The sequence below is a fragment of the Nesoenas mayeri genome, assembly GCF_963082525.1.
Source record: "Nesoenas mayeri genome assembly, chromosome: 6".
Lineage (NCBI taxonomy): Eukaryota > Metazoa > Chordata > Aves > Columbiformes > Columbidae > Nesoenas > Nesoenas mayeri.
The window spans coordinates 490,994-518,202 of NC_137545.1; the positions used below are offsets into that span (position 1 = coordinate 490,994).

Here is a 27,209-nt window from a genome sequence, read left to right on the forward strand (position 1 = left end):
AAACACCCCAAAGTACCAGGAAACAGGAGCACATTCATTTTTATTAGAGAACGCTGTAGTAGAGAAGACACCTGGAACAAACCACACGAGATGGCCAATGTACTGAAAAATGGTATGTTACGCATGTTTATTATCAAATTTACTTTCCGCTAGGAAACAACAGGAAGTGGAAAAAGCGAATGAAAAAACAATGCCATGAAGTTCCCAGCCCATTCCAACGTTGTGTGTTATCCCCTTGGTAGCAGCCAAACGAGGCCCAAACCCGATATTCTCCTGCCCCCTCTGCTGCTGTTTGACACCAGCAGCCTCTTCACTTTGACCACGGGGATTTTGAGCGTGAACCTGATGGCACATCACCCACCAGAAAACAGACCAACCAACCTCTGGACAAATCCATCACATTGTGCGAACTGAAACAGTTTACATGGTTGGACTATGGAATGCAGAAGCCTCCCAAAGAGAAAAATGCATTTAATTCATGTGCTTTCAGATTAATTTTAACCGAAACCTGGTCTCTGATTGAGCTGATTTGCTCCTTCTGCTGCTCACACACACAATGACCCAATGGCTGGAGTTCTCTAACGAAGCTGCTTAGAAACACAGTGTGATACCTTCAGAAATGTATCCGGAACTTACAGCTATTCCTACAACACACACACACAGAGGGACATACTTGTGATACGCTGTACATCTCTCCATTGATACTGAACTGTCACCTCATCCTGCGGGTTCCCAGAGGTGACAACACAGCAGCCGTACCCAGCTTAGAGCTGAACCGACTCCCCGTGCTGCTCGGGTTCAGCCAGGCGAGGCCCCCACGCGCCGCTACGTACGTACACACATAAACACTGCAATGAAGAAATTAAATACTTGGCATTTAAAAGAACAAAATGGTTTTAAATAAAATTCACCTTTTAGAAGATCTTGCTTAGAGAGCAAAAGGCAACTCCCGGAGTTCCTGAATAGTTGTGCGTGCTGCCGACAGACAAGCTCTGCCAAAAATCCCTGCGAGTTTCAAGTGGTTACTTCCTTTCCCTTTTACAAAAGAGCCGCGACAAGACGTGGGGAGCCCAAAAAGCAGGAAGCTCACACCACAAATGGCCAATAAATCAGGTTGTTTTCTTTTCCTGCCCTGCTCCACCCACCCCTGCAGAACGAGGGGGGATGTGCCTTATGGCAATTGCCAATCAGCGTAATTACACTGATTACACCCCACGTACGCTGTAACGAGCAAGGTAAACTTTGACTGCTTCGCCTAATTGTACAGAAAGTAAGCGTTAATTTTAAAACGTTGATAGGTACAGTGAAAAATTATACCGCGGACTCATTATTCCAAGGAATTCTGGGCAAACTTTCTACACTAAATGACACCATAAATCTATCGTTGGTTATTCAGTTGTGACTAGAACCTTGGGCAGGAAGGAATCCCAAAAGCAGCACGGGCATTCATATTTTGCCAATTACCACCCAGAAATCTGATTTCTAAACCGATTTCTAAAATGGGCTTCTGTGTCGAGATGGAAAATCTGCCTCGGTTTTGTTCGGAATCAGGTTCAGAACCGCGCTCCACCACCAAAACACAACATTTCCGTGTGGAAAACACCAGTTTGCGTTGGCTAAAACCCTACAAAGAGCACTGGCTTTCACCTTCCTATTGCTGAGTCCAGCCTGGCAAATTCTGCGCTTTACAAAGTGTTTTACAGCAAATCCAGCCTCCCAGCAGAGATCAGGAGCCTCACACATGCAGAATGCCCAGCTGAGGCCACTTACCGGATTCCCCACACATGGCTCCAAGTCCAAGCTCTCCGTTTATGGCAAATTACAAATAACCCAAATCAAGCACCTCACTTTTCTCTCCTTTTGCAACACCGTAACGTGCCTGAGATATTCTTTTCTTTCTCCATGCAAAAACACCCCGATTTAAAAACATATGCGCAGCACAATTTGGAAGGATTTCTTAGCGTGAAGTTTTTATCCCAATGCACACCTCCCTGCTTCTTAATTCTTACGCACTGCACCTTCCTCCGCGTGCTTCAGAAGCTCTGGAAATAAATTAACGTCTGTTAATACCTCGCTAGCACAAGTGCACTCTTTCAAAACCTAAACGTGACCAGCAGTTTCCGTGTCCATCAACAGAAGCGTTGTTTTCTTGCACAGAATTAAACGTTCTCTCCCCTGCCTCTCAAAGTGGGGAGGAGTTGGAAAGAGTGCGGTTTCTGAAATGGAAAATACAGGAATAACAATGAAAAAGCCCAGGTTTTCCTATTTGCTTGCTACAGGGAGGAAGTTGGACCAACGATGCTGATCAGACTGATGTCTGTTTTAATGTGATATTTAAATGATCCAGCCTGCTATTAACTAGTAAAATATTACCATTGTATGGTGGAAAAAATAGAACAGCACCTGGAAGACAGTTCTACACCTACAGTTTAAAAGGTTAAAATACTGAGAATGTCTACGATGGTATTTTATTTTTGCTTAGGACAGATGCTCAAAACTAAGCTTTGGTTTCTTCTTTCTTTTGTTCCACAAGAGCCCCCTTCCTCAAACCCCAGCAACCTTCTTTCTCTCCTGGATCCCAACGCTTCTCTCTCCCACCTCGTCAACATGCACGCGCCTTCTCCAACCCTTCGCTAACAGATCTGGCGATGCCCAGCCTGGCTGTGTATCCCTCGGGGATTATTTCCCATGCCAGCAGTCGGTTGTTGTCCGCACGCGTCAGTCCTCCTGGAGGATACCCATTTGTGACGCCTGCGTGCAAACCGGAGCTCCCAACGCTCCGACCATGGCTGGCAGGCTCTGGTTTCTCCTCAGCCCCGCCATCAGCTTGCTCCCTGTGTTCAGAAACACGGCCGAGTCCTGCCTGCGCAGGCCGAGCTGCCGCGGCGCGGGCGCGCGGACGGCCCTGGCGATGCCCAGCCTCTTCAGCCTGTCCACCAGGCTGCTCTTCAGCTGCCCCGCGTCGGGGCCGTCCCGCGCGCCCCCCCGCCCGTACCTGCCCTTCAAGAACGTTTCCGCCGGGCGAGAGGCCAGGAAGTTCTCCGAGGGATGCGCTCGAGGCTCCAGCGGTGGAGGGGAAGGGCAAGGCGAAGGCGAGGGAGAGTTGGGCAGGGTAGAAGGAACGGGGGGAGCTCGAGGGGGCGGCAGCAAAGGCAGTTTTCCCCCCACGGGGCTGTTGTAAACCTTGGCAGAGATGCCTCGCTCCTGCAGCAGCTTGGCCAGGCTGCTGGTGCTGCTGCAGGTGGTGGTGGCGTCTCTTCTCTTGGTGAGGAACTCCCCGACGCTGAGCCGGTACGACACGGCCGCGCTGCTGGCGCCCGGGCTCCCAGCGCTGCTGCCAGGGCCGCCCAGGGAAAACGGGGCACCCGGGGCACTGAAATTCAAACAGAGAGACAAGACACAAACATGGAACATCTTTATCTCTGCTCTGTATTCACCTTTTAGTGTAAATAAGACTCAAGAAAAAGGAAACTGTTGCGACAGTTTCAGCTTTGCTAGGTTCAGAATTATTGTTCTGCAAAATATTTAGAAGATATTAGGTTGACAGAGAGGTTTTAGTGTAAGAACCAATGTATTTACCTCTGCGGTCACCTACATATAGATAGAATATTAACACAGATGCCTTAGTTTAAAAGAATTACAACACAATCAGATTTAAAAAATGGTATTATCAATATTTTTTTCAATAGGTATATGAGGCATTTGCTATTGAAGAGTATGAATTTACCTCCTTTAAGTTACCCCAACCTGTTTAAACTCTCACTCGAAAGAATTTCAAGTTTCCCCTTTGTCATTACAACTGTTTGTATGAATAACATGTTGCCTGGCTGCCTTGGGAGTTTTTAAAATCATCTGTACTTCAGAAGCCAGAAAGCGGCCGTTTAATCAGCTTAATGTCAGCGGTCACCATACCTGGGAGTGACTTGAGTGACATCGGACGGGTGAAGGATCCTACAGGTAGTAAAGGTAAACGTGGAGTTTGTGGCAGACAGACACTTCCCTGGATTCGAGGCTGCAACGTGGAGAATTAACACCCATTGAGGGCAAAAACAAAGACAGATGAAGACCAATCAAAACAAAGTTTAAGATAATGTTATTATCTCTGCTAATTATCTGGTTTTAAGTAAAAGGCAGCATTGCTGCAAGGTCAAATGAGTTGCATTGAGAAAAAGACACTGAAAAAAACAAAGAAGAGGAAAACCCACTAATCCCGCTTCTTACCAGTGAGTGGCACTGCTGCTGATGTAACCGGCCGCAGGAAAATCCCGGCCGCTGGCTTTGCTGCTGGACGGTTCTGTCCCTCCGAGAAGGGCTGCTGCACTTGGAACGTTATCCCTCCCGCAGCGCCTTCCTCCTCGTCCTCCTCCAGGTCGGAGATGTGGTGCACAGTGGTGTCAGACAGCGGGGTGAACCCCTTGGTAACAACACCTGGTCTTGGGTCAAGAATGGTGCCCAGGTTGGGCCGAGCGAGCTGCTGCCAGTGGAACAGGGTCTGGGATCCTGGGGGGACACAGGGAAGAGTCTCAGAGAGCCAAGTTCATCGCCACAACAATGCTGGCCAGCTGGTGCTGGCACCGCGGCACACACCACAGATCCCAGAACACCAGGGGTTGAAGGGCCCTGGAAAGCTCATCCAGTGCAATCCCCCCATGGAGCAGGAACACCCAGATGAGGTTACACAGGAAGGTGTCCAGGCGGGTTGGAATGTCTGCACAGAAGGAGACTCCACAACCCCCTGGGCAGCCTGGGCCAGGCTCTGACACCCTCACCCCAACAAGTTTCTTCTCAAATTTAATGGAACCTCCTGTGTTCCAGTTTGCACCCATTGCCCCTTGTCCTGTCCCTGGTTGTCACCAGCAGAGCCTGGCTCCATCCTCCTGACACTGCCCCTTTCCATATTGATCCCCAGGAATGAGTCCCCCCTCAGTGTCCTCTTGTCCAGCTCCAGAGCCCCAGCTCCCTCAGCCTTTCCTCACACGGGAGATGCTCCACTCCCTGCAGCATCTTGGTGGCTGCGCTGGACTCTCTGCAGCAGTTCCCTGTCCTGCTGGAACTGAGGGGCCACAACTGGACACAAGATTCCAGGTGTGGTCTCCCCAGTGCAGAGCAGAGGGGCAGGAGAACCTCTCTGACCTACTGACCACCCCCTTCTAACCCACCCCAGGTCCCATTGGCTTCCTGGCCACAAGGGCCCAGTGCTGGCTCATGGTCACCCTGCTGTCCCCCATGCAGAAAAAGCCTCTCACTCAGTGCTGTGAAAGCAAGCCAAAGAGAAATCGGCACTGATGAGCTGGCTGGGATGTCACCTACCAAATACTGCTGCTTCTTATGGCACAGCACACCCCACTGCACACACACCGACAACCAATTAGTTGGCAAATTAATGTAAAATCCCTTCCTGCTGACACGAGAAGGAGAATCATCGTCTTACCTTCAATGGGTTTGACAATTTGCAGTTTTTCTGGTAGGAGGACGCGGAGATTACCGGAGCTGGCAGAGAGATCGCTGAACTCTGAGTTAGTACCCAGGGAAAAACAGCTTTCCGTGGGCGTGCTGCAGCCGCTGGCTCCTTCCCTCCGCTCCGCTGGCAGCCGCGCCTCCCGCTGCCACTCCTCCTCAGAGAACTGCTGCTCACTCAGGCAGTTCTGCCGCCGCGGATACAGCCCGTGCAGAGCCGTGGCCAGCTCCGTGTCCCCCGGCTGGCCAGGATCCCCAGCGGCCCTGCGGTAAACAGCAAATAACAATAGATGTTAAGAGCATTACATTGACTACATTGGGTTTCAAAAGGATTATCACAGAATGTCCTGAGTTGGAAGGGACCCACAAGGATCAAGTCCAACTGCTGTCCCTGCATATGACAACCCCACAATAAATGTACGGTGATTCTTCATTTTTTTGCGAAAAGGCCTTCCTCAGTATGTCTGCAGTGCATCATTTTCCAAGGGATTTGAGAAAATTGACCCATTTCCTGATTTTTGTCTAGAACGTATGTGTTCATGGCGTAACAGCTCAGCCGCATATTTAGTAAACCCTCGTCTTTTTCAGAAGCAGATAATTGCATTTGATGTGGCATGTGCCTTGGAGATTTTTCAGATGAGACCTGAACACTTAAAATTAGGTCACGTATGCTTTGATTTGCAGGCATTTTGAGTAACCCGAACGGCTGCACCCAATTTGATATCTGTGCTGCTTTGAAACCAGGTCCCTCTTTTGGAAACACCCCGTTTCCTCTGTTACACAGCGGAGGTGCGGTCTGGGTTTCGTTTTGAAGCGGTTAGGTCACAAAAGCAGTTGGTTCCCTACTTCGGGTCCTTCTCAGAGCTGCTCCCTTGGCCCGGTACGGGGCGCAGGCCGGACGGGAAGGGCTTTGCGGTCATCACGGCGCTGGGCCGGTTGGAGCCCGGGATGTGCAGCAGCGCGGGGAAGGGGGAGAAGCGGCCGCGGGAGACGTTGGCGACCCTGACAGTGTCAAACACCCGCTTCGGTTGGCCCCTGCGGGAAACACAAGCAAACAGGTGGTGTTTTCAGAAGCATTTTGAAAGAGACCTAATAAAGAAAAAGCTCCCAACAACAGACTTCCAAAAGTCTGCAGAGGCCCGACTAAAAAGACTTAAACTGCAGCCTGACAGACCTGACCCTCTGTTGCTAACTCCTTGAGAACATTCAGGAGCATGTACTGTATTTATTTAATGTTACGTGCTTGCAGAAGCATATATTTCATTTATTACTTCTTGCTCAGGAGAGATCTGGGAACAGGTCTTCAGCGATTTGGGAACTGTTATCAGTCTTTCAGCTGTAATTTTATTTGCCTGAGAATCTTCCAAGAAGCATTAAAAGGGATCAAACTAGTGCTGTGCATCAGAGGACTTATATAAAAACAAATCTCACAACTTAAAGAATGCAATAACACCCTTCTAGCAAATTCCCAGCTTCCCCATAGAATCAAATAAGGCGGGTAGGTATCAAAGTGGAAAAGATTGCCAAAAACGACAAAGCTTTTTTGATTAGCTTAGAAAGAAAAATGACTCCAGAGGGAACATTCACATTTCTAGATCTCCAGAAATCAGTTTCACCTTACTTAGTAAAGCATATGGAAAAACAGCGAAACAGCACAAGATCTAAAAACATACTTTTGCTTGGAGAGGAGAGATTCTTCACCCTGACTCAATTCCTTCCGCATTGTCCCTTCGATTTCTGCTGCAAGGGAATCCTAGAGAAAAATGGAAAGCAGAAGAGTTGACCAACTCGACTCAAGCCTCCTTTCTAACAATTTTAGCTGAAAACATCTCTTAAAAAATACTTAAAAAAATAAATAAATCTCCGTTTGTTTCCCTGCTATTGGTATGTTTGGCCAAACCCTTGGGTCTCTGAGGGAAGGGCGCGGGGGGGAGTTTCCCACCCTAACTACACCCCAATGGCTCCAGCTCTCATTAGCAACATCTTGGTTCTCTTTACGCTGGTTTCTTCAGTTCAACGACAGTTTTAAGAGCACAGGCCAAACACGCGCATGGGGGATTCTGTATACACAGAACAAATAATCGAAACCTGACGAATTCCCAGCACAGCTCAGAAAATGTTGAGAGTGTAGTCATCAGAACATACCTGAGACTAATAAGAGAAACATAAATTCCTTTAGCCCTTTTCCATTGGTTTAGTCATCTCTGGTAATTAGCCTAAGGTGATGATGCTTAAAATTTCACCTCACAAGACAGGATATAAAATTACATCATGAACTAGGTAAAGGAAGAAAAATCCTCCTTGAACTCTCGCAAAGATGCTTCGTTTCTTAAAGAAACATGGTAAAGTTGTAAAATTCCAGGCCAGGCTGGCCTGGAACCGGAGCTGGTGCAGATGTCCCTGCTCATGGCAGGGGTGGCGCTGGGAAGGGCCTCCAACACAAACCATCTGTGATTCTACAAAAATTCACATCCCCACCGAATGTACCTGCACGACTGAGCACCAGCTGCACAACACACCTAACAGAAAAGGTGCATAAAAAGGAAACCCAATTTTCACGTCACAATATGGTAAGCGAATGATCAGCCTCCTAATACACACAATTCTTACAAGTCCACACATTAAAGAATTGAAAAACCCTTTGATCAGGCTCCTCTGCCTGTGACTAAACAGCTCCTGTTGCAGCTCCTGTAGCAGCTGTTTTACTCCTATAGTTGCGCGCTACTACAGGCCGTATATGCAAGGAGTAGCGGTGTTCATTACCACGGGAAACGCTCCGTGCGCCGGGCAGTGGCAGAGACAAGCGACAGAGCTGGCTCTGCTGCGCAGCAGCTTCACTTCTTCTTGAGATTCGTGCAGCATCCCCAGACACTCCGCGTTCCGGTCCTGCAGCTCGTGGAGCTGGGAGAGAAAAGAGAGCACCGCGGGATACGGGGAGAGGAAAGACGGAACAACACTCAGCCAGCTCCCACCGAAACCTGCACTGGCTGATGCGGCACCATCAGATGCACCAAGCACATGCTGACAGCTGGTCAGGGGAGCACCCGCACCCGTTGTGGTGGGGAAGCATGAAGTCCAAACTAAGACTCGAAAGAGGAAAATACATGATAAAATCCAAAGGAAAATGGAAAAATTCTGCAAATACAGCAACTGCTGATGCAAAAGAAGCAAAAGGAGAACTTCCTTAAAATCTAATGAGCTATATGTTGTTGATATAATCAGTAATATTCACACTAAAACACACTTTTTCTCAGAACTACTAAGAAGAGCATGACCTCCCCACTTGGAACACCTTCCTTGCCTTGCACATTCCTGTGAACTACAAAAATATTCGTGCCGACTTAAATAAAAATACCCATCCCTTTCCTCCAATTGTATGACTCCAACCACCGTGAAAAATGAGAAGCCCTACATAACTAAAAAGCAACAGTTCCCACTCTCAGTTTTCTTTCTCTCGTATTCCACTCTAAATATTTATCTAAATGTTTGTGTGCCTTAAGTACCTCTGCTGTCAGTTGTCTCTGAGCATCTTTGGCGGCTTGTAAGTGAAGTTTCAGCTCCTCCTTTTCAATGACATGCTGAAAGCACAAGAAGTTGTTCATCATTTTCTCAGCCAATTTTCCTGCACGTCAATTTTCACCACACACTTTCCCAGCACCCCCTTACTTCTTTGAGCTTATGTTGAAGGTCAACAATCTGAGACAGGAGGGATGAGATCTCTTCCTGGTAGCGAACCAACTCCTCACTCTTCTCTGACAACTCCTCTGTTATCCTGGAAATTTGAGCATTTGTTTGTCCTACAAAACAGAAAAGGAACTTAGTAGAGAGCTTTTCCCAGCACATGACAAAAAGTCAAACCAAAACAAACCCCAAACTCAGGAAAGATCAGTGAAAGCCAACGACAATCTGCAAAATCAACAATTCTCTTTGGAAATCGATTCACAGTGCACAGAAAGAGATGCCTTAAAACATCCATAAGGAAAAGATAAACAGTGGGGAGGAGAGGGAGAAGCAGAAAGGAGGAGAAGGACTAGAAGGAGGAGAAGGAGAAGGAAGGAGAAAGAAGGAAGGAGAAAGAAAGAAGGAAGGAGAAAGAAGGGAGAAGGAGGAGAAGGAGGAGAAGGAGGAGAAAAAAGGAGGAGAAAAAAGGAGGAGAAAAAAGGAGGAGAAAAAAGGAGGAGAAAAAAGGAGGAGAAAAAAGGAGGAGAAAAAAGGAGGAGAAAAAAGGAGGAGAAAAAAGGAGGAGAAAAAAGGAGGAGAAAAAAGGAGGAGAAAAAAGGAGGAGAAAAAAGGAGGAGAAAAAAGGAGGAGAAAAAAGGAGGAGAAAAAAGGAGGAGAAAAAAGGAGGAGAAAAAAGGAGGAGAAAAAAGGAGGAGAAGAGAGTGAATTTCAAATGCAGATGTAAAATATTAAGAGCTAAGTGTGCAGAACCTGAAATAACTATCACAGGTATGCAAAATGACTGTAACAAAATCCAGAGCAAACTGCTAAATGATCTCAAATGACACAGTGGCTCATGAGCAAGGCCAGACTTGGAATGTGCTGAAGTCAGGCTCTGAACTGATCTTGCTATTAACTACCATTCCCCATAAGCAAAGGTGTTTTGTCAGACCCCATCAAGCGTAACATACACCATACACCTTAAGGTTATTGTGCACAAAGGGAGTAGCACACATCAAGGGACTACAGAGACATAATTGTACCACCAGGTTACATTGTCACCACGCAAAAAAACCCGGATTGTTCCTTATTGTTTCAGAATACTTGCACTTCTACAGGAGCAGCTGCAATTCCTTGCAAATAAGTAGTCGCCAAAGGAAATGCGACAAGTGTTCTATACAAATTAAAACACTTGCCAATTTAAATGCTTTGGTTTATAATATATATTTTAAAAATAAGCGACTGTGTTCATAAATATATAGTGATTTTGAATGAGCATTTAGGAGTCTATGCACTGATACATTTCAATGTCACGTGTGCTAAATACTCTATACAAGAAATACATTTGGTTGATTTCCAGTCACCAACATAACATTTTGTGTTCATTTTCTCTCTCTAAACACAATACCTGTACCTGAAGCTGAACGCCAGAGTGAAACTTGATGGAATACAGAAACAATTCTGCACTTGGCATAGATTACTGAATGTCCTGTACGGATTCAGGGATAACCAAGAGGGTGGAGGCACCGAGGTATTTGCCCCGCAAGCCACAGCGTGGATACTCACGGAGCTCGTTGACACAGTCGTTGACCAGCTGCTGCTCCTTCTCTTCGTATGTCATGGTTTCTGTCTTCAGATGGCAAGCCTTCAAGAGAATTATTGGTATTCTAATTCAGTTTATCAATACACTTTTACTTCTGAAATTCTTGCAGCTGAAGAGTCTCCTCTCTATCTATCTTCATAATTTCTATACATCTGGCCACACTTCCCAACCTTTTTTCCCCCCATAACGTGTTTCCCTGAATTGTACAGGTCTTTGGAGTGAAAGCCACACAGACACGTGAGCAAAACCTCATCTCCCTCATACCTCCAACAAAAAATTGTTGCAAAAAATAAGTTAAGCAAACCAACAGAAGGAAGCGACTGAATTTGCTTCAAAACCTCTTATGGCAAAGAAATCTTGAAAACTGAAGGATGTCAGCCAGATCTTTTACAGCCCCCAACAGCTCTCACCACAGCTTTTCTCTGTGTTCCCCAACTCCTCTATTGAAACCTGACATTTCCTGGGCCAGAGACTGATGTCACAACAACTCTAAACACCACTAAGCACACTGGATTCCCATTTCTGTTTCCATGGCAAGGATGATAACATTAAAATTTGCACATATATTCTTCTATAATCAGTCTTCTATATTTAGGTTTGTTTGCCAGTTAAGTGACTCACCGTAAAACTCAGTAAATGGGCTAAAAGATCATCCGAGCAAACAGAAGTACAGCTGCACAAGTGCAGACCAACACACTTCTTTACATAACGCCGTCACATAAGGCTCACATAAAAACAGAACAAAACAAGAAAACCACACACACCAAATTAAAAAAACCCTACACTTTCTTACCAACAACACCGTCGTTTTCTTAAAAACAACAAAACTCCCCACTTTTAACCGATCTCCTATTTTACAACTTCCAATCTCCTTCTTCTCCAAAGAGACGCTGCATCTGTAGATTCTGATTCCTGTAACTGTTGCTGTTGGTTCCCTGAGTTTCACAGCCGTTTATTTTGTCTGGTCGCTTAGTCTCTGTCCTTGCAATGGCATAGTATTCATGTTTTATACAGAAGAGAGGCCAACTAGAATACAGGGACTATCCACACAGTCAAAACCAAGCGTGCCTTTAAAAGCATTTGAGTAGAAGCTTATTAACCCTTGACACTGAATACAGGCTGACAAAAATGTAATGTAACAACCAAACTCCCCAAAACGCTACCAGATTGATATCAAACCACATCACACACACTTGAGGGTCTGACAGGTCTGAGTACTTTTGCTGGGTGCTGGTTTTTAAGCATCCTGATTTACTTCGTATGCAGCGTACGTGGGACGCACCTTGGATCGGAGCGCGAGGTTCTCCTCTTCCAGCTCCCGCAGTTTGTCGTGCAGGACGTCCAGCTGCAGCGAGTCGTGCGAGATGGTGAAGGACTCGTTGAAACGCAGCGGGGTGGAACAGCTGGAGTCCGTCTCGCTCTCCTCGGAAGCGATGGAAACGACCCGGAGCAGCTCGTCTTTCTTGGACAGTTCATGCTGCAGCTGGTTTACCTGCGACAAAATACCACGGCCAGCTTAGGAATGATACTTCAGCTACACAGTATTACAGGGTGTTACTTATGCAGATGCTCGGAACATCACTGTTCCAGCCTAAATGAGATTTAATAATAGCTCACAGGTGATGATTGATTTATATTTGCACCTAAGAGCCAGGTTCTATTTATTTTATAGGAAGTCCACAAAATTACGATTTTAATATTGTAAGGGAGAGTAAAAATTCAAAATAACACAAGAACGGACTATTATTAAATAATTTTCCAGCTGCTTTCAATCATGTTCATATTTTAACATGCTAACTATCATTTTGATTATGACCATTTTTCTGAACTGTAACTTCCTGAAGAAAAGGACTTATCTACTCCTATGTGTGGACTGGTCCCCTACAGTCTATACATTAAATGAACTGCAGGACAAAGAGAAACAAGAGAAGAGACAGATCTCATTCAGATTAATTATACTTTACATACCTACACTTTTATATGAATAGCTATGTTTAAGCTTTCCTATGGTTAATTATGAGCATGTATTTAATACCAGCATACTGTTTTATACAAGCAGCTGAATCCTTTTCGCTGTAACTTAGACTACATCTGTTGACCTTGGGGTTAAAAAACTTGGGATACTTTATAGCTTGTGAACTATTTAATTCTTTTTAAGAAAACACAACAAAGATTAGACCAAGAATTTGCACCTGAAGAAACAGATGAAGATCTTGAGCAGAATTCAGTTTTCATTGCCTATTTTTTTTTTTTTTACTATAAGGACCCCATTAATCCAGCTTATTTTCTGGCTGTTCCCTCACCTGTCAAGTTGTCGTATCAGATACCAAGTACTAATTTTGACTCAGATGACTGGATTCTTAGTTTGATGGCAGGATATCAGACTGATGGTCAAAACAAACACTTGGAAAATGCAGTCCTGCTGTAGACATGTCATAATACCACCTAATGTTCTCATGATCTCTCAGTAATTGCAACATGCAGTCTCCACAGTCGATCCTTGCACAGAGAAAGCTGACTGGACTATAAGAATCAGGAGAGCGACCTCTAAGTATACTCCTGTAGTTATGGAGCAGCAATCACTTGCTTTCACAATGAAATAGTATATTTCAACCAACCCTCTTCATCATAAAAAGAAGAGAAAAAATAAACAAAAATGCAATCGCTCACTCGATCTAAAGTCTGTCCCAACTGTTCTTCCAGTGCTTCGTTCTGTTCCGTCAACAGATGGTTTCTCTTAAGGAGGGCTTGTCCAATTCGAGCTGCCAGCTCCAGGTCCCGATCTTTCTGCTCACAAAAGAAGAACAAGTGTCTACTTTAGATCAAATAAGGTTCAAATTCAGACTAGTTTTAGATGTTCCTAGCTGTTGTTTAACACATCACCGTTCTGAGATCTCCCTTCAGTCTCCAATGGATCGACAGTGTTAGAACAACGATGAAAGCTAAATCATTTGAGTCCAGAACACATCCAAAACTGTGTTTCTTGACACAGCACATTCTCTTCCACAGTCATTTGCAGTACTGGCCACAGTCTCAGCTTCTATGCTGAGTTCTGGAGACGTTCTACGGGCTCTGTTGAATCCTACAAAGGAGCCACATCCTTAGGCCTGTGGCCTTTCGACTGACCCCAGAACAGACTGCTGAACTTGCACAGTGCTGAGAGGGCAGCAGCAAAGGAGCACCGGCAAAGCTGAAGAAAGCTGGCTCTTCCTTGCACCTCACTGACTCCACGGCTGCCCACAGTTTTGCTAAGTGTTGTTGCTGAGATGGCGCAACCCAACGGGCAGCTTCCTGTTCCCCATGTGCTTGGTGAGCAGCCCCTGAAATAACCCCAGCAAAACGTCCAGCGGCTGAATAAAACCCGTCCTCAAATACATGTCCTCAAACATACTACCGTACCCTTCCAGAGACGAGCGTACCTCAGCTAACAGGTGTTTGACCATGTCGGCGTCACTGTAGGTTTTCTGCTCCGCGTTATCTGTTCCGAGAACTGAAAAGAGAAAACGATACTTACTGAAGTGCTCGAGTACCAGAGGATGTGGCTCCCACACAAATGCAGCACTCAGCTGATGAAACTAGTGGAGGCTAAAAAACATCTTAACTTCAGAAAGACAAAACTCAGGTGGGAGATGGATACAAGGAGGTATAGATCACTCCCAGCCTTCAGCAATATTAGCTAAAACTTGAGGTGCTCACCCATCTTTCAAAATTCAAAAAAGGTGAGAAATCTCTTACTACCGATTTCTTGGGTACAGCTAAGCTAATAAATCATCCAGCCTGCTGGGGAGAGCAGGAAAAGTATATGAAAGCATATCCAAATATAGCTGAACACACCTACAGACTTTACCCTTGGAAGAAAACTCCCATTGCACAGCAAGCATGGAGACCCTAGAGACTAATCAAGAAAATGTGTTTAAGTGTTTGATCATCTTAGAAACAGTTTAAAAGAAATGCGATGACGTATGTCTGCAATTTAGATGTAGCAGTAAATCCTTTCTTACTGATTGAGCAACTTGGAAACGTTTGTAAAACCACTTAAAAAAGAAAAAAGACAACAAGTAGGATTTGAAAACCGGGGCTGAGTCAAGAGTAAACAAAGCATGAAGACTTTGCAACAACCCTGAACAAAACAGTGCTAAAACACAAAGCACTGCTCTGCTCTAGTTCTTGGCCTGAGAAATAGAAGATGCTAGTAAAGAAGAAATCTTAATTACCTTGAGCAAATTTGTGAGATCCAGCCGAGGAGGAAGGCAGTTCAATAAGAGCTAATGTGACAGAAAATGAAAGATGCGGAGGGCGGGGAAAGAACAAAGAGGAGAAAGAATTAAAATGTAGGGAATGGGGTGATTTGCTTGCACCCGCCACCACCAAAAATATGTACACATACTTTTTACACTACTGAAACTTCCTTAGAACTTTTAAAGAACCATTTAAATACGATTCCCTTCAGGAGCAGAATTATACATCTCACTTGCAGGTGAGGGATGTTTGTGCTTGGCCAAGTTCAACAGAAACTTGCCGTTTTTGCTTTATGGAATCAGGATCACGAAAGTAAAGAAGGCAGCAATATAAATTTAACGAGTACTGGAGTTTCTGCTTCAACTGAAGGTCCAAGTTAACCTGTTTCAAAAGTAATTCCATTATCACTGCATGGCAAAATGAGATTAATACGGATTTGGTCTAAATCTATTTCTGAAGATTTCCTTGACTCCTCTACCGTGTGTAAATCTGAGTCAGACTGAGTACAGAGTCCTTTTGGCTCTCCGTTTTTTGATTTGTTTGCTCTTGTTGAGGGCTGCACACTGGGTTATGAGACAGTGAAGGGCCAGGCCGATGCACACTAACTTCACTTACCTATGTTATACAAGCTATGTGTGTCCTTTACGTATGTAATCTCCATAATTAACCTTTTGAAACACAACACTAAGGCTATGCTAAGAACAAAATCACCTTTTAGTATAGAAAGAAACTTTCTTGCAGCCTTGAAAGACAGGAGAACAGAAAGAACAATATAGAAGAGAAAGGTTTGCTGAGCTGTTTCTCTGAGAGCTGAACAGAAAAATAAATCGAGCTAACTTATTTTTTCCTAAAATCAAACCCAAATATATTTACTCCGATAAACAAAATCACAGAACTAACAGGTTTGAAACTTCGTTCTAGACAACTTTTGTTATTTTGTCACAGCACAGGATCAAAATGATCCATAGTATAATTCTTTCATACGAACGTGAACATGCACATGCGCAATCTCTCCTCACCTTGCCAAGTGAAAGCTTCAAGTAGCTCTTCGTTTTGGTTCATATCCTTGTTGTGTTGTGCCATGTGCCTTTATCCACACGCACACACGCGTGCCGCTCTAACAACAGTCGTTTTGTAATTCAGGGCCTCTTATGCTACCCCAGTTGAAGCAGAAAACAAATATTCTTGCGCCTCACTGAAAACACTGAAGTTGGGAACTCAGCTCGTCATGCGATAAACCCTCTCGTAGGCAGCAGGAGCCATAAAAAGAGGAGGAGCTCGAGTGCAATGACTGTTGTGTTGTTTATTTTTACCTTGGACGTCAGCTACAAATGGATTCAAATCATGAGCGTAGCACTCTCTATAGGAAAAGGTTATAAAAATGTTTCCATACGCAGAGGGTGTTTCAGAAAGACAGACCCAATTTGAATCCGTGCTGCTTTGAAACTGGGTCCATGTTTTTGAAACACCCTATATATAGGCAGGGGGAGACAGAGACTTCAAAATTCACGTTACACTTTAAGAATATGATTGTCATATTTATCCCAAATTCCTGTCAGAATAGGCTAACAGGCTATTCAGCAATGATTATAACTAGATCTTGATTTAGATCTGTATTTGTCTGGGGCCTTCCCAGCCTCTCCCTATAAGTTATGAGGCTCAAAAAAGCCAATATGATGACTGCTATCAATACTTCCAATCTCTTTGGACAATTTCTAGGAGAAGCATCAACCGTATTTAACCTGAGTTTATACGACTCAGCAGCTACAAGAGTGTTCTTAGATCACAACATACAAAAGTAATTCTATGCTTATCAGTTATATTTTAACTTGATGTCAATCATTGTTAGGCTCATTTTTCACTGAGGGTCCTTCCCTTGGTGGACCTGCAGGGGCTGGGGAGCTTCGGCAGAGCTCCCTTTCTTCGTAATTACAACTTCAAGGCAAGTACACACCCCATCGACTACACAACTGCTTCCAGCGAACGACAGAAGTGCTCACTCAGCTAAAACAACCATTTATGCCTGCAATATTATTATCAGAAACAGACTGAGCAATAAACATTAAGTGGCTTTCCAAATACTTTCCACAGTTAAAAGCAATTCCAAGCCTGCAAGTTTCACTGATAACAAGATTAGTCTGAATTGTTGAGTACTGCTGAGGTAATATTTTACTTGTACTTACTCATTTGCTGTACATACACCCTGGGTGGAAGCTTAAAGCACAAATAACAACAATAAACCCCTTTCAGAGGCTGCACTACAAGGCAGAGGTGATCACTACAGACTGTACATGAACACCAAGGCTGGATACAAATACCAAGTTCATTCTCCCAAGCGGTTTGTTCCAATATACAGAGGAAACAAGACTTCCCCATTTCTCTCAGGTAATTATGATGCATTCCCCTCTTTTCTCATGAAAACACTTGAAACTACAGGCAAGTAAGTGTTCAGTTCTCTTGGCAACCTTCTACTCATTTGATTTTTAACAGTGAAGGTTTCTTCATGTGATTCGAAGCTGTCTATTTTCTTCCTTATGATCTGTTCAGTTTAAGGATAAGTTACTTGGTATTTTCCAAACTGGAAGGTATGACCAACACTGCCCGATCCGGCTTTCACACCGTTTCTATCTCCAGAAGAAACCGTTAACGGCATTTCAAAAGCAACACTGCCTCAAAACATCAGGGCAAACACCATCAAGAGCACCACAGCATCATCAATGTTCCTGAAAACAGAGCTGCTGCCTACGCCTCTTGTGTTACAGCTCATTTAGCACAATTCTAGGTTTCTGCCTCTTTTTCACTACCACATGTTCCCACTCTCTTTTCTATGTGCAATCTAACGACAAGGCAGCCACAAAACGCACAAGGTCAGCCCTCAGAACTGCAGTGCTGAACTAAAACCACAGAATCCCAGAGTGTCAGGGGTTGAAGGGCCCTGGAAAGCTCATCCAGTGCAATCCCCCCATGGAGCAGGAACACCCAGATGAGGTTACACAGGAAGGTGTCCAGGCGGGTTGGAATGTCTGCACAGAAGGAGACTCCACAACCCCCTGGGCAGCCTGGGCCAGGCTCTGACACCCGCACCCCAACAAGTTTCTTCTCAAATTTAAGCGGACCCTCCTGTGTTCCAGTTTGCAACCATTGCCCCTTGTCCTGTCCCTGGTTGTCACCAGCAGCGCCTGGCTCCATCCTCCTGACACTGCCCCTTTCCATATTGATCCCCAGGAATGAGTCCCCCCTCAGTGTCCTCTTGTCCAGCTCCAGAGCCCCAGCTCCCTCAGCCTTTCCTCACACGGGAGATGCTCCACTCCCTGCAGCATCTTGGTGGCTGCGCTGGACTCTCTGCAGCAGTTCCCTGTCCTGCTGGAACTGAGGGGCCACAGCTGGACACAAGATTCCAGGTGTGGTCTCCCCAGGGCAGAGCAGAGGGGCAGGAGAACCTCTCTGACCTACTGACCACCCCCTTCTAACCCACCCCAGGTACCATTGGCTTCCTGGCCACAAGGGCCCAGTGCTGGCTCATGGTCACCCTGCTGTCCCCAGGATCCCCAGCTCCCTTTCCCCTACGCTGCTCTCTAATAGCTCATTCCCCAACTTACACTGAACCTGGGGTTGTTCCTGCCCAGATTCAAGACTCTACACTTGCCCTTGTTATATTTAATTTTTCCCCGCCCAGCTCTCCAGCCTGTCCAGGTCTCTGATGGCAGCACAGCTCCCAGTGTCACCACTGCTCCCAGCTTGGTGTCACCAGCAAACTTGCTGACAGTCACTCTGTTCCCTCGTCCAAATCATTGATGAATAGATTGAATAATACAGGCCCCAGCACTGCCCCCTGAGGCCCTGCACTAGATAGACCACGTCCACCACCCTGCCATCATGTAAGTGCTTCCCTTGGATTCAGCTTTTTCTTCCAACTGTCCGAAGTACTCCAGATTTGAACGCTCTATAATATTCATAATATTAATTTTATATTTACAGTTTTCAATAAATGGAAAAAAAAATCCTAGGCCCAGAGATACTCACTCATGTAACGGAAGGGCTCCTCATCGCGAACCGGAGAGGCGGTTTCGGGGAGCCGGCCACGGCAAGACGCAGGGGACGGAATCCAGTCTCGGCTTTCGTACAGATATAGAGAGTCCACCCGTAACTTGTAATCTGGCAGCTGTTCTTCCAGCATGCTCACCAGCTCCACCTCGGGAAGGTCCTCACTGGAGCACGCATCTGAAACCAGATAAACGCCAGAAATGGCACATTACTATTAAATAGGACATATATTGCTACAGTACCGTACATTCTATGCACTATGAAATACTTTGTAAACCTTCGGTAGATTTGAAAATAATTGTTCTGTACTAGAAAAATTACCAGAATATGTAATGAATCGACACTTGATTTCCATGGCAGTATCTGTAAGTTCCTCACCCCCAGCTGATTGCACAGCCTCCCGGAAAGATGGTCTAGCCGTGATTCTTCCTGAATATGATGGATGTCGTGGGCTTCAGTTTTTGCCTTTCCTGATTTATTGAACTAAAACACAGACCTACCTGTTACCAGCTATTGATTCTGTAACGTTTCACTGGCTTTAGCACAGTTACACTTCCCTTTTCTGAAGGAAATTCACATTTTTGTTGTTTTTCTGTTTAACCTTTTGTTTGGTAACGAACATAGATGTAAATATGTTAAAATAACTACAAATATCAACTGAATACTGCCTTAAAATCTGGGAACAAATTATCATCCATATAGAATCACGCTCTGAGAAACACGGTACTCAAAATCCTTAATCGCTCCACAATTATTGAGAAAAAAAAAAAAGAAACATTGAATCTAAGTTGCTAAAATACTGCATATTAAAGTATATGATGATTATCTTTCCAACATCTCCACTAAAGCTGAAGAATATCTTCAACATCGTTCAAAGGAAAAAATGCTGACGTTGATTACTGACGCTGAGAATTTTGCAAACAACATTTTACAATGGAAGCTGATTTTCCCAGGTAGGTAAAAGGGCTCCCCGCTTTTGTTCATTTGCAAGAGCAGAGAAGCAATACAAAGAACGTGAACCGCAGGGCTGTCTTCAGGCGGGTGTTCTATAACATGGTAGATACACTCAGGATTTGTGACAGTTCATTCTTCAACCTACCAGAGAGGCTCTCCAGGTCCCTGCGATCAAAACTCATGAGTCCTTTCTTCCCAGTTCACTTGTCTGCAAACAGCATTGTGCGGTCAGGCTGTGCGCCGGCCCTGCGGCACCTGGGTCCAAAGATAGGGTTTGTTTAGAGACAGAGAACGTGAGAACCATCGGGCCACTGAGGCGCTAACAAACCTGCCGGTAACTCCCTGCTGCAGCCTCCTTCATCCTCCAGGTCTGCTGCCATCTCAGGACACACTCATTTCATCTGGGCTGTTGCTGAGCAGTAAAACACCTATGGGATATTTCATGTAAGCTTCAGCAGCTTCTCAGCTCAGCCATCACCTGGAAATAACACAAAGAGAATGCCAAAGGTTAACACATGTCACCCTTTCAAACAAGACAGTAAATCCATGTGTCTTCGCCTCTTTCAGTCTGAACTTCCTCCCCGTGCTATAATTTAACTTAAAAAAAAAAAGGAAACAAACACTTTAATCCCGAGTTTACACATTACATGTAAACTGTAGGATTAAAAGCATCTATTTTCACATCTCGGCTTGGGCATCGACTCTGTTGAATACATATTTGTCTTCACCATCCCTCCTCTCCATGTAGCATTTAGTGTGACGATTCATTCACCAAAATGAGCCACTTCCCTTTTATTCTAAAGGCCAGAAGCTCCAACTAAACTGAAATTTTCTTCAGGCTACTGCATTTATTTAAAGCGTTCTGCAAGCAGGATTTCTTAGTATTTTGATTGTTTAAAAGGAAAGTTTTATAGGACTGTTTGCTTTAATCTCTTACTCTTAAGAAGTCTGTTAAATAACAACCGGATCTATCAGAAATTTACGTTGTGGATCATGACAAAATTTGTGCTTCTTTTTCAGCAGGGACTCATTTAAATCAGAAGTGAAACTACCATGAGATAACCTGTCGGAACAGCTTAAGAAAGTAAAAATTCTGCTGTTCCCTTGCCAAGACTGATCAACCACCTTCCATGTGACATCCAAGTGTTAGATGACAGAAAAACAGAAAATGAAAGGCAACAAGTCTCATTTTCCTTCCTCCATTCGGTAAACACAAAACTCTCTTGAAATCTGACATTCATTCCAAATTTGCTCGGATCTCCCTGAGATCTCCCACCACCAAGCACAACAAGCAGAGGTTTCTCTCGCTGTCTCTAGCAACCTCTGGTTTGACAAGGACTAAACGGGAGACTGCGGCAGGAGAGCAAGAAGGAACATTGTCCATTGAGGCCGGCTCACGCCTGAGAGCAATATCTTCTTGCTTTGTCATTCATGTCTTTATACATGTACTTTATTTATCAGATTTAATTATTATCCAGGTTAGGCACTTATTAAAAGCAGTAAGATTGAGATTTCAGAAACATTTGCTATCTGAATGTACAGCTGCTTCTAACACTAGTTTGTGAGTTTTTCAAGAGACTGTTTTTTTTAAATGGATTGTTGAGAAGCCTTAAGTACACACGCAAAAATCTAAACTCAATACAGCGGCAGATGGCATGTAAGAAGACTCCTGTAGATCCACAGAGCACAGATGATTTTATCTTGTAATAAAAAGAGTCACCGCAGAGCAAGACAAAATTCAGCAGCACAGGAGAGTTCCTTCACGTCTCCGATTGCATCTGTTTCCTTTGAGTTTTGATAAGGTAAAAATAAACACAGCTTCCTCTCAAAATTGGGTTTAATCTCTCTTCTAAGTCATCCAGAGCAGAAACACTCTTTTTTTTTTTTGCAGGTCAATCTCAGTTCAGCCAAAGAGGGGGAAAGAAAATTGGCTCAAAGTTTTCTAGAGCATCGGGCCAACATCAAGCTATTGAATTGAAAGGGCAAGCTCATTTGTAAAACCTTGAAGTCTGCTCGATAAGCAAACGCCATAAAAGTTAATGCTCACATCTGCAGCGCTTCCTGCAGCTTTCGTTTTGTGTGCCACGGGGCGGCTGCTCCGGCAATTCAAGCCGCTGATGCCCCACGCAAACCACTCTGCATTGTGGAACTGACTCTTAAGGGCAGAGTCTTCCTACAAGATACAACTATAATTAAATAATTTGGATAAAACCCGTAACACTTACAATACGGCTTTAAAATACAGTACATGACTGTGCTGTAAGGATACCATCTTGAAATTGAAATTGTTAAATCATGCAGAAAGAGCGTCCAAAACAGAAGTCAGAAAACCTTCTCAGGTGTTCTTTTTAATCTTTATCTATAAAGATTATTTCAGCTGGAGTTTACTGTGGTCGCTCCACCCAGATGTAGTTCTGATCGGTTTTGTCCCTCTGCTCCCACACATGCCGATTGCCCATTCGTGTTAGAGTCTTTTACAAAGAGGTTAATTAAACACGGAAAAAACAAGGAGAACTCAAATACTGGAGAACAGCCCATATACAGGAGTGATGCCCTCAAGGGGCTCATGAGGAATGGAAATATCAGACAACACTTACATACATACATACCTGCCTATATAGTATTCTAAAAAGCACAGAGGGCTATCACCTGTGACCCAAGAAACAGTCACAGAATCACAGCATCCCAGAGTGTCAGGGGTTGAAGGGCCCTGGAAAGCTCATCCAGTGCAATCCCCCCATGGAGCAGGAACACCCAGATGAGGTTACACAGGAAGGTGTCCAGGCGGGTTGGAATGTCTGCACAGAAGGAGACTCCACAACCCCCTGGGCAGCCTGGGCCAGGCTCTGACACCCTCACCCCAAACAAGTTTCTTCTCAAATTTAAGCGGAACCTCCTGTGTTCCAGTTTGCACCCATTGCCCTTTGTCCTGTCCCTGGTTGTCACCAGCAGAGCCTGGCTCCATCCTCCTGACACTGCCCCTTTCCATATTGATCCCCGGAATGAGTCCCCCCTCAGTGTCCTCTTGTCCAGCTCCAGAGCCCCAGCTCCCTCAGCCTTTCCTCACACGGGAGATGCTCCACTCCCTGCAGCATCTTGGTGGCTGCGCTGGACTCTCTGCAGCAGTTCCCTGTCCTGCTGGAGCTGAGGGGCCACAGCTGGACACAAGATTCCAGGTGTGGTCTCCCCAGGGCAGAGCAGAGGGGCAGGAGAACCTCTCTGACCTACTGACCACCCCCTTCTAACCCACCCCAGGTCCCATTGGCTTCCTGGCCACAAGGGCCCAGTGCTGGCTCATGGTCACCCTGCTGTCCCCAGGACCCCCAGCTCCCTTTCCCCTACGCTGCTCTCTAATAGCTCATTCCCCAACTTATACTGGAACCTGGGGTTGTTCCTGCCCAGATTCAAGACTCTACACTTGCCCTTGTTCTATTTCATTACATTTCTCCCCGCCCAGCTCTCCAGCCTGTCCAGGTCTCTGATGGCAGCACAGCTTCCAGTGTCACCACTCCTCCCAGCTCGGTGTCACCAGCAAACTTGCTGACAGTCACTCTGTTCCCTCGTCCAAATCGTTGATGAATATATTGAATAACAGCAGCCCCAGCACTGCCCCTGAGGCACTGCACTAGATCCAGGCCTCAACTGGACTCTGCCCATTGACCACGACTCTCTGGCTTCTTCCCTTCAGCCACTTCACAGTCACCTCACCCCCCGCTCATCCAGCCGCACTCCCTCAGTTCAGCTGTGAGGATGCTGTGGGGACTGTGTCAGATGCTTTATTGAAATTGAGGTAGACCACGTCCACTGTCTTACCGTTCTCCAATGCTACAAAACGACCTGACAAACTCCTAATGAAAACTGTACAAAGAACAAAGCACAACCACCAAAACCCGAAGATGGGCTGGATAAACACATTAGAAACATTACGAGGAACAGAAATCAACTGTCTGCTAAATTGTAAGATATCATAGTGTATAGGTTAAAAAAAGGAAAGCTAAAAGAACAGGAACCGCATATTCCATTAAAACAGATATTTCAATGTGTGATTTGATATTTTTAGCAAAGTGACAAAAATGGGTTCTCCTGAACACATGATAGGAAATAATTAATTTTGCCTTGCATGAGTCAGAAGAGCACAGCCGAGATTAACTTGCAAAACCAATACGGAGTAAAGCCTTAGAAAAGTTGAAATAGCTACAAAATATTAAAAATTATTGTCTTCTTTTTGTAACTACAGCTTTGAACAATTAAAGATAAATGCAAAAAGGCTGTTGTGCCATCAGAGTTCAGAATTCCACCACTACAGAGCTCTAATTCAAACCTGAATTATCAGAAAGGTGCGATGAGTTGCTTTGACAACGGGAAAGCGCAGACGAACAGACGCACGCGTTAATTGATTTGTGCATAAAAAGTTATAACATATCCAAAATACTGGCATCTGTTTTGGCAAAATCCAAACTCTACCATAAATATCCTGTTACTCTTGCCGTGACTTGAGAGCAGTTGACTCCTCACAAGCCCTTGGAAAGACTGAACCGCTCGCACTCCGCTGTACAATGACAGGATGCGAGATATTGGGCCACAATCAACACACACGAAATTTCAACAACAAAGAAGATCCTGATTTGACTGAGAGATGGCAACATGCATTTTCCAAAAGGCACTCAATGAGTTAGTTATTCTGGGATGCCGAGTTTTACTGCTATGTAAATATGCAATTAAAGAAAAATTGTATTTAGTCATTAACAGAGTCCTTTTTTCCTTACTAAAACTGGAATGGAGTTGAGCCAGCTAATAACAATATAGATATTTTGCATTGCAAAGCTAATGAAACAGTTCTATTTTTAAAGCAAACATGACCGCGCTGAATTGCTGCCAAAACATTCCTGGGACTAGTTCTCAGAGGCAGAGGCCAAATCCTTCAACACGATACAGTTGAGACGAAGGACAAAGGACTGTACAGTGAAAAACAAACCTACCTGAACTTCTATCTAAATTAACACCCCTGGGTGCCAAACATCTGTTACTTTTAGCCATTACTATCCCTACAGAAACCTACTTAGTGCTCGTGCTTCTCTCATGAAAGGGAAAAAATTGCATGCCAACACAATCCTAGTAACAAGTGTAATAGCGATCAGAAGCAAACCTGCAACGATAAATAGTACGGTGTGAGAAAACAAAACAAACCCAACCTTCTGAAAGAAGAAAACCTGCAAGAAATAAGACTTACATGTAGTATTACAATCATGGGGGAACCAATCTCTTTTTTCAGAGAAAAAAAGAACTGCCCTGAATCCAGTATCTGTTGGTTGTGATATTTGTTCTTGAGGCAAGTGCTGCACTAATATTTCATTATAAAAGTTGTTAGAGGCTTCTTTTGAAATTGAAGCTTGCTCTCCATAAAGTATACTTGAAGTTAACTTAAATAACATTTACGTTAACTGAAATCACTAATGCTTTTGGTTGATGCACAGCTGAATTCACCCAAGGAACTGGTTTAAGATTTTTACTATATACCCCAGGCAGGGCTCAGCATTTTAATGGTTACAATTCTGCATTTATTAGAATAAACCAGACTGATCCACGTGACTCAGTCACCAGAGTATCACTAGCAATCTAACTAGACAAAAGGATCTGTCATTTCTTTTGTAACAATCTCTGTGAAAATGCCATTTTTGCATTTTCTTGGAAAACTAATCGATGAATCATGCTTATCCTGCCTGAAAGGCAGCTCTGGTACTGCACAATGTGCATCCAGCAATTTAGCTTCAGTGTCAGAAGTGTAATTAAAAAGAAGTCTACCTCTTTTCACTCAGAAATACATTTTTTGAAAGACAACAAGTATCTGAAAGCAAACCTAAAATTGACTACAGTGTCTCATAATGCTGTGTGAAAAGTTATCTGCTATTGATATATTGATTTCCATCACTCTCAGAATCAGTCAACAGTAACTCTGAAACATAACCAAAAAAAAAGCATGTATGCAACAGCCTACAGTTGGAAGACTGTGTTAAAAAATAAAAACACAAGGACACAACTCCACATCACACCTTTTCACTAGGATGGCTGACAGAATAAAATCACAGATTCACAGAATCCCAGAGTGTCAGGGGTTGAAGGGCCCTGGAAAGCTCATCCAGTGCAACCCCCCATGAAGCAGGAACACCCAGATGGGGTTACACAGGAAGGTGTCCAGGCGGGTTGGAATGTCTGCACAGAAGGAGACTCCACAGCCCCCTGGGCAGCCTGGGCCAGGCTCTGACACCCTCACCCCAAACAAGTTTCTTCTCAGATTTAAGTGGAACCTCCTGTGTTCCAGTTTGCACCCATTGCCCCTTGTCCTGTCCCTGGTTGTCACCAGCAGAGCCTGGCTCCATCCTCCTGACACTGCCCCTTTCCATATTGATCCCCAGGAATGAGTCCCCCCTCAGTGTCCTCTTGTCCAGCTCCAGAGCCCCAGCTCCCTCAGCCTTTCCTCACACGGGAGATGCTCCACTCCCTGCAGCATCTTGGTGGCTGCGCTGGACTCTCTGCAGCAGTTCCCTGTCCTGCTGGAGCTGAGGGGCCACAACTGGACACAAGATTCCAGGTGTAGTCTCCCCAGGGCAGAGCAGAGGGGCAGGAGAACCTCTCTGACCTACTGACCACCCCCTTCTAACCCACCCCAGGAGCCATTGACTGACAGATACAGTTTAATCAGAATGCAGCGATGAGAAAGTTGTCAGAAGCCACGAACCCCCCGCCCTCCAACCCACAGGGATTCGGGAGCACAAGTAAAATGTCTCCACGCTTTGCCTCCCAGAGCCGCCACACCAGGCTGCGGTGACTGAGCGGAGCACGGTGAAGGTCACGGGCACCATTCCCCCACAGCCCGGCTGTGACTGCCCCCCAACACGCACACCCGGCGGACAGCGCTCCATTAACACCCCTCTACTGGGAGAAGGGCTGTGGACGCTGACACGGGAACGGCACCGGGGACCGTGCCCGCCGCCCCCCGCACCCCAGCGCAGCCCGAGGGGCACGGGTCGAGGGTCGCGGCCCTGGAGGGGTTAAAGCGCTCGCTAAACCTCCCTTGCGGGGACAGAGCCGCCCCGGACCCCGCTCGCCGGCGCCACTTACCCGCCCCGCGCTGCCTCCTCCCGCCGCCCAAGGCCGACGGGCCACGGCCCCGCATGTAATCAAGTGGCGCCCGAGGAAGCGCCTGGTGCTTCCGCCCGGCTCCCGCCTCGGAACTACAGCCCCCGGCGGGCCC

At 45.4% G+C, this 27,209-nt stretch overlaps 1 protein-coding gene across 1 annotated transcript; it reads right to left on the reverse strand.

Annotated features, from left to right (window-relative positions):
• Positions 1 to 106: 106 nt before the first annotated feature.
• On the reverse strand, positions 107 to 27,114 carry TRAK2 (trafficking kinesin protein 2). The gene is made up of 18 exons (XM_080347181.1): positions 27,077 to 27,114; positions 20,286 to 20,435; positions 20,103 to 20,212; positions 18,983 to 19,180; positions 14,935 to 14,985; positions 14,140 to 14,210; positions 13,391 to 13,507; positions 12,003 to 12,212; positions 10,684 to 10,762; positions 9,124 to 9,254; positions 8,961 to 9,035; positions 8,221 to 8,358; positions 7,131 to 7,210; positions 6,304 to 6,492; positions 5,432 to 5,721; positions 4,222 to 4,500; positions 3,913 to 4,012; positions 107 to 3,373 (listed from the first exon to the last, which is right to left on the reverse strand). The coding sequence occupies exons 3-18, from the start codon at positions 20,137 to 20,139 to the stop codon at positions 2,719 to 2,721; spliced, it is 2,700 nt and encodes an 899-aa protein (XP_080203307.1). The 5' UTR covers positions 20,140 to 20,212; positions 20,286 to 20,435; positions 27,077 to 27,114; the 3' UTR covers positions 107 to 2,718.
• Positions 27,115 to 27,209: the final 95 nt, after the last annotated feature.

Coding starts and splice junctions, on each gene's coding strand:
- TRAK2 (XM_080347181.1), bottom strand. CDS start 20,139: ATGAGTTTTGATCGCAGGGACCTGGAGAGCCTCTCTG. Junction 5,722..6,303: donor AGCTCTGAGAAGGACCCGAA/GTAGGGAACCAA, acceptor TGTTTACCGCAG/GGCCGCTGGGGATCCTGGCC. Junction 4,501..5,431: donor AATTGTCAAACCCATTGAAG/GTAAGACGATGA, acceptor GTGTCCCCCCAG/GATCCCAGACCCTGTTCCAC.